General features: G+C 35.7%; 2 protein-coding genes across 8 annotated transcripts; both read right to left on the reverse strand.

The window, feature by feature from the left end:
• Positions 1–511: 511 nt before the first annotated feature.
• Positions 512–3,117, reverse strand: LOC105129538 (uncharacterized). 7 transcript variants are annotated; one of them, XR_843096.1, is made up of 4 exons: positions 2,198–3,117; positions 1,932–2,031; positions 1,870–1,895; positions 512–894 (listed from the first exon to the last, which is right to left on the reverse strand). XR_843096.1 is itself a non-coding variant. In XM_011031650.1 (2 exons), the coding sequence occupies exons 1-2, from the start codon at positions 3,102–3,104 to the stop codon at positions 1,997–1,999; spliced, it is 942 nt and encodes a 313-aa protein (XP_011029952.1). In that variant the 5' UTR covers positions 3,105–3,117; the 3' UTR covers positions 1,327–1,996. The 7 variants fall into 7 exon arrangements, 1 of the variants encoding a protein (XP_011029952.1); XR_843095.1 differs by lacking the exon at positions 512–894 and adding an exon at positions 1,327–1,779; XR_843094.1 differs by lacking the exon at positions 512–894 and adding an exon at positions 1,327–1,782.
• A 1,643-nt stretch (positions 3,118–4,760) lies between these two features.
• On the reverse strand, positions 4,761–7,329 carry LOC105129539 (pectinesterase 2-like). Its single transcript, XM_011031651.1, has 2 exons — positions 6,400–7,329; positions 4,761–5,624 (listed from the first exon to the last, which is right to left on the reverse strand). Exons 1-2 carry the CDS (start codon positions 7,265–7,267, stop codon positions 4,933–4,935), a joined length of 1,560 nt encoding a protein of 519 aa, XP_011029953.1. The 5' UTR covers positions 7,268–7,329; the 3' UTR covers positions 4,761–4,932.

Below are 7,329 nucleotides of genomic sequence, written 5' to 3' on the forward strand. Positions count from 1 at the left end.
TTTTTTTTTTTTTTAACAAAAGAAAACAGAAGGCAGTTCATATTAGTCTCATTTGTATAATAATTTTTCCATTCGAAGGGAAAAAAAAATGATAAAAAGTCCACTATCCTTCTAAATGCAATGTGATGAGCGTCCGTTCGCCTGAAAAATATCATTTACCGAGCTATATTTTTTTTTTGTTTTTTTTATTGATGTGAGGCGTCCGGGTCAGCTTACACGCACCACGACTAATTCCTACGATCCACTGAACATCTTGCAAGCCCAGTAAACAGGTAAGGCATCATGGAGGTAACAAACATGCGCAATAAGATTCAAATCTAGATACAAAAATGAAGAACAAGCCGCGCCCACCGTTGAGTTACAACCTCGCGCGCCATAAGCTACATTTTGCTATGGAGGTGACAAGCATGCGCAATAAAATTCGAATCGCAATAAAATTCGAATCTAGATACAAAAAAAAGGAACAAGCCGCGCCCACCATTGAGTTAGAACCTCGCGCGCCATAAGCTACATTTTGCTATCCAAAAGAGGGGATAAATAAAATCCACTCTCATAAATATGGCAAATATGGCTGCCCTCCTGGATGTCGATGCAATAAGCTACAACACTTTCTTCAGATTAAAGAACATACAGTGAAACAATAATGCAGGGAATTTATATACATATATAGCATCAAAGTCCGGCAGCAAATTGCACACCATATAATTAGCTGTTAAAAACCATGATTTGCCTGCCGCCCGTGAAGTTGGCGACTGTGAATTTTGATGCTTCTTCTTCACTAGCTACAACCCGGTAACCAGGCCATTACCTCCTCCACTAGTCGAAGCTCCAGGACCGGTGTTCTTGTATACAAAGTGTTTAGAGCAAAATTACCATCGAACTCTACCCAACCTGCTGGATCCACCAAAGAATCAAGATAAGTTGAGAGAAAAACTGTGCGAGTACGGCATCGATCCACGATCTTCCTAAGTATGCTTTGAATGATCTAAGGTCTTCGGCAGCCAAGAGTTGTGACTTATTTTAAATTCTTGGTTCAGGTATGGGGTTTTGTTGCACCATGAATCCATTTCATTAGAGGTGATAGTTGAGAGTGTTGGTGAAAACAACGAGCAAAAGTTTATGAACAAAAACTTTGTAGCCATTTTTATAGGCCTAATAACTCTTGAAATTTCAAAAGGCAAGTTTGTGACATGGATGGAAGGGACAGAATCGAATGATACGAAAGCTAAGATGTAAGAGCAAAGATTGTGGATGCTTGTCTTATTATACTTTGTCTATGAAGTATGTTATTCCGGCCTTAAGAAATGACCATTTATGTTGGAATGCTTAGATTGCTTGCTAAACAGAAAGAGAAGAGAGATTACAAGAAGTCAATTAAAAACTGAGAACATAAACGGGAGATCAAACTAATTAATTAGTCCATAATATATTCAGGGTTTCTAAATAAATTAGATCCTGTGTAACTGAAATTTTTAACTGAAGATTTTAACCAAAAAGCATTAGTGCCATTGATTGTACCAATTGGTATTACAGTGACAACATGCTTGTTTTTACAGTCCCATCTCAAGACTTCTCTCGCTCATATACTCTTCATTCTCCCAACCTTGATCCCTCTCGTAAGGTGATGAGGTCAAATATATGAAGATCCTCCTTTACCTAGCTATAACCATAGCCCTCTTATTTTCAACATGTATGAAAATGCGACTTCCAAAGGAAGAGAGAAACATTAGAACATTTATATGAAGCTAATCCGATTAGCAACTTTAGTCATTTTAGCAACTGCTAAATCACAAAACAAAAGTTGGGTTAGGAAAATTGAGGCATTTTTATGGACATCGAAGTAGAAAAATAAAGATATGTATGGCATACCTGTTAAGGTTCAATATCTTTCATCTCTGCTACCTTTAAAAATTAATGGTAGATAGACATACCTGCCTAAGGAATGATTCAATCATGAGGCTACTATATATGAACAACTTCAAATTGGAATTCCAGGTTATAATATGAGCCAAGAACGCCACCATGATCCAGCTGTAGGAAAATATCAGCACTTAATTATTTAAAACGTTAGATACTAATTAATCTTCCAAATTAATACTATTAAATAAAATTTCAGAAATAATTTTATATTACTTTATAACATTTCATTAGAAAAACAAGGAGAAGAAAGAAACTAAGGAGGAAATTTCAAACTGACCTCTATTCGAAGCAGCAAGTCTGCTGTCCAAGAAATCAAGGTATCGCTGTGTCCAATCAGAGAATGCACGAATCGGCCGTAGAGAATGGAACCGATTCCTCAGCCAATTTATGCTGTTTGTCACCTCTTCAAAGCCGAAAAACTGAGCATTTTCTCCCGGAAGATCATTGTCAGATTCGTCACGCAGCTCATACCGGCAAACAGGACAAGTGTTATGCAAGTTCAACCAAGGAACAACACAATCAGAATGGTACAAATGCTTGCACGGTAACTCCATCACGTCACCGCCAACCTCAAATATCTCCTTACATACAGGACAACGCATATCGTTCATCAAATGCTGCTCTGTAATTTTCACAATTGGCAATGCTTCAATTGTTGAAACTGGTGCAGGTGGCGGTCCTGGCAGATCAGAATGATCAATCATATCTTGAGTGAGCAGATCATTCTCAGCATTACCAATATCGTCAACATTGCTTCTGTTAATAGCATTATTACTAGGTGGAACCGCAGGAGATGGTGCAGCAATAGTGGGCCTTTGTAGGCTTGGAGGTTCAACAAACTGGAGGGTAATCCAAGGTCCATTGGCACTTCCAGGTACCCATCTGATTCTTCTACCAAAATCAGCATCCTGCCCCCTTGTAGGAGGATCAAGCATTTGCGCCAACGAAACCACAAACCGTGCACCTGGAGAGGACTCTAAGCCAGTTATATCAGCAAAAAACCTTGGCCTTGACACATCAAGCTCATGATTCATTGCACTATAGCAATTTGGACAAAAGATTTCTAGCCGGTTTATGGAGGTGAACCTTGAAATACTTTGGCAATTTTGACACCAGAAGAAATGATAAGTTCTCATTCTTCTGATTCCATTGACTGTAACACGAGGGCGATTAATCAACGACATGTTTCAGAGGGTAACAAGGTGTAGGATGATTAAATGAAGAAGATTGCACAATCTTTTATACGTGAGCTTGTAACATTAAATAATGGCTTTTTTGGAGGCACAGGAAGATATTCTTTTTCTCTGTATAGAGGTGTTAAAGTTGTGCCTCATTTCCATTTTCTTCCTCGAACATTTTCTTCTCACTTCTTGACAAAGCAAAGAATGGTTTAGAGATGGTGCAATGTATCCAAATCCCTGACTGTGAAAGACAAGCTTAATCAAGCCATCAAGTTATGTTCAAAACCAATCACATGGGCTTTGCAAAAGACTAGTTTTGGAACCCACAAAAAGATTGCTTTTGGATAACTAAGCCGACAGGATTCCATGGCATCCAAGTATAAGCATAAAAAGCGAAGTTATGAAACCCGGTCTCACCCATGATTTATTCAAGGTATGGGATTTATGGTAACAAATTGAATGAATTAACTTGAGTTAATTAAAATAATATTGTTTTATTTTTTAAAAGACTTGAGTTAATTAAAATAACATTGTTTTATTTTTTTTAAAAAAGTTAAAATAAATTTTGATTGGCTTGTATATCATATCAATCGACTATACTTGACCATGTTTAACAACATTATAAAAAAGCATGTGAAAAAAACAAAAAACTAACACTCAAGCTAGCTTATTTAAAATACTTAATCCAAGTTATAGCCCCATTTACAGGTATAGGGAGCCAGACTCATTACAGCTTCAATTCCAAACTCCTAAACCCCAAACTTGCGTTTTTAATGAACAAGATTCCAAATATTTTAATTCCGTAGTTATTTCTTTTTAAGGAAATTAATTGGAGGCTTCAATAAATTTTTTTTAATAGACTTAATAATGGAAATGGTGATTGTTTTCCCAATACGGCTGCTTGTAATGCGATTAATCTTAGAGGGATTTATGCAAAAGAGTTGATTTTAATTCGGAGGCATTTGATTATTTTTTGGAATTAAAATATTTTGGTGCTAAATTTACCATAACGGGTTTGTGGGAAAATTTATTCAAGTTTGATATATTGCGTGAAAGAATTAAAGGCTACTTCCAACTCTTATATACACACAGACATTTTCATAACAAGTTTAACTTATTAAATAAAAAAATTCAATCTGTAATCCTCAATAAATGAAAATTGAGCTCTCATTTGCTTTATAAACCTAGATGTCAACAATGGTATCTAGTGTTTAAAAAAATCCTAACCAGGGCTCAGTGATCTGATCTAGTGTTTAAAAAAAAATCCTAACCAGGGCTCAGTGATCTTCATTGTAACTCGAATCCACTTAAGAACTATGAGACCATATGTTGCCTTCACTACTGATCATATTTGACCCAGTTAACTAGCTCCTCATTAGGTCATTATACACTTCGTTCCATGCTCACGATTGACCAAACATTTTTAGGTAGCAGAAAATTATACTCGGATTCATGTTAATGAAAATTGTATAATTAGGTTTTGTAGTGGATTACTGAATTCTAATAGTATTACTAAGTGCTGCAATTAATTCCTATAATTTACTCGGTTTGGTCCACGCAAGTTGTATCTATATAATAAATTTTTCTAATGAAAGGAATATATTCCGAATTGCTAAATTTATTATTTGACAAATTTTTATTTTTTTGATATCATGAACATATTTGCAGATGCGATTCACATATGAATGATCATTTTTATTGGAGAAATGTCTTGAAGAAAAGTTTTGAACTATTTCAAGGGAATAAAAAAATTATGGAAATGTTGAAACAAGGAAAGAACAAGCAGATTGAAACAATCAACGCTACTGAAGGGGACTTTCAACACCAGGAACTAAAGTCCAGAGGAAAATGGGACACCGGTAGCTGGCAACCATGACCTTCCAGCTATGAAGTTTGCAGCTGTGAATCTTGATGCTTCGGTTGCACTTGTTATAACCCTGTAACCACGCCACTTAACTCTTCCACTGGTGGAAGCTCCAGGACCAGAATTTCTGTACTCTCCATAATACAAAGTGTTTAGAGCAAAATTACCATCCCACTCCAACCAACCTGCTGCATCCACCAAAGAATCAAGATAAGTTTGTAGAAAAACTGTACGGGAGTACGCCTTCCATGGCCTTCCTAAGAAAGTTTTGAATGAGCTAAGCACTGGTCTAAGGTCTGATGAAGCCATGACTCTTGAATTATGGATTGAAATCCCTGTATTTTGATTAGGGTCCGTCCTGCCTTGAGCTGTTACTACGTTCTTTTGCTTATCCATTGGCCTTCTTGCATAAATCATGCAGTTTTGTAAGACCACAGCTGCATTTCCAAAAATGAAATCTACAGTGCCATAGATGTCGCATTCCTTGTAGAATTGCCTTTGAGAGTGGACATACAAGGTGTCTTGGTAACCTTCGAAGCCGCAGCGGTAGAAGACAGAGAGATCAGCGCCTGATCGGAGGGCCACAGCCTGGTGGTTTTGTGGACCAGCTGTGTTGCGGAATGTGATGCCACGAGCAATGAATCCACCCCCAGTCACGGCTGAAAATTCATGAAAATTTATAGGAATATACTTTTGGATTACACATATTATATGCCAAAATTAATGTTGCAAAGAAAAGTAAAACTAGTGGTTCTAAGATATATAACTTGTTCACTGAATTTTTTTAATTAATTATAATTCTTATCCAATGTCTTAAACTTTGTTGAACATTTATTATATTTTTTTTAGAAAATAATATAAAATTATTTATAAAATTTTATCTAATAATTTAAATTTTTAAGTTGAGATTATTTTTTATATATTATCCAAGTTTTTATTATTAAATAATCATGAATTTAAATCTCAACATATATCTTTTTATATAGTGTCCAAGTTTTTATTATTAAATAATCATGAATTTAAATCTCAACATATCATTCTATATAACTAATTATTTTAATAAAATTAAATACAAAATAATAAAGAATATATACAACTTAGTTAAAACATATATAGACATCTCCTTCGTACAAAATAATAAAAAATATATACAACTTTGAAGTCTAAAAACTTTTACTTCAAAAAACATATTAAAAAATAATATAAAATTATTTTAAAATCTTATTTACTAACTTAAATTTTTTAGTTAAAACATATATAGACATCTCCTTCCTACTTTAGGGAAAAAGAATAGAAAACTTGTCAATTTGGGAAACTTTTTATTTCCCTTGTAGATGGAAAAATGATAAATTTGAACCTTTTCAGTAATTTATCAGAACTTCCTAAAACATTCAAAGGTAAAAGAAAATAAAGGAGAGGGTGCATAAAGCTTACCAACAGTTGCAGATTTGAAAGTAGTAGAACCTCCTCCAACACTTCGACTACCGGTGATGATGGTATTTTTCAAACCATCACCAACAAGCATAATATTCTTTAAGTTCTTGCCAATATCAAGATTTTCTCTATAAACCCCACTCTTAATACGAATAACAAACCTCCCACTCCCACTTCTCTTCGCTGCCGCGTCGAGTGCTGCCTTTATGGTGCGATGATTCCCTGAACCATCTTGAGCCACCACAAGATTTGAAGTTGATGAAGATGCCTGCAAGAGCTTTCTATCACCTGGTTTAACCCAACTTGGAAAACCATCATTATAAGTTTGAGGAGGATTTGACGAGGCATTGTCTTTCAAAGCCAAGGAGTTGCAAATTAGCTTTGAAACATTGTTAGACATGAGAGGCAGCATGAAATCTGAAACCCCAAAATCCTTGAACCCTGCTTTGCAAGTTTCAAGATTGGTTAAAGCAGTGCTAAGCCAAGTTTGAGCATCAAACTCGGTGCATTTTGTGTGGGAGTCAAGGGTGTGGTTGAGTTCAACAATGGTGTCCTCATAGAGCCTTAAGCAGTCAGCCCATGCAGCCCTCTCTTTGTCATTGCGGCATTTTGACCCTAGCCCTTTGTTGTGAATTAGAGCAGTATGAGCACGTTGCATGGATAATTCGATTGCCAGTTTACGAAAGTCAGATTTTTGCTGAGGTACAAAGTGTTTTGGGTTTTGCTTCATGAAGTATTTGCATGGTTCAGGGTTTGGGGTTTTGTTGCACCAATAATCTATCTGATGATCATGATTAGAGGCAACAGAGGATGAAAGCAATGAGCAAAAGCATATGAGCAGAAGAGATATAAAAAACTTTGTGACCATTTTTGGCAGGCCTAATAATTGTTGGAATTTGAAGATATATATCAAGGTTGTGGTGATCAAGG

The sequence above is a fragment of the Populus euphratica genome, unplaced genomic scaffold (genome assembly GCF_000495115.2).
Source record: "Populus euphratica unplaced genomic scaffold, PopEup_1.0 scaffold16.1, whole genome shotgun sequence".
In the NCBI taxonomy this organism is placed as follows: Eukaryota; Viridiplantae; Streptophyta; class Magnoliopsida; order Malpighiales; family Salicaceae; genus Populus; species Populus euphratica.

What these genes read in the sequence shown, in the direction of transcription:
- LOC105129539 (XM_011031651.1), bottom strand. Translation starts at nt 7,267, where the DNA reads ATGGTCACAAAGTTTTTTATATCTCTTCTGCTCATATGCTTTTGCTCA. An exon ending in TTTCAAATCTGCAACTGTTG is followed by an intron (nt 5,625 to 6,399) that starts GTAAGCTTTATG and finishes ATGAATTTTCAG; the next exon opens with CCGTGACTGGGGGTGGATTC.
- LOC105129538 (XM_011031650.1), bottom strand. Translation starts at nt 3,104, where the DNA reads ATGTCGTTGATTAATCGCCCTCGTGTTACAGTCAATGGAATCAGAAGA. An exon ending in ACTTGCTGCTTCGAATAGAG is followed by an intron (nt 2,032 to 2,197) that starts GTCAGTTTGAAA and finishes ATTTTCCTACAG; the next exon opens with CTGGATCATGGTGGCGTTCT.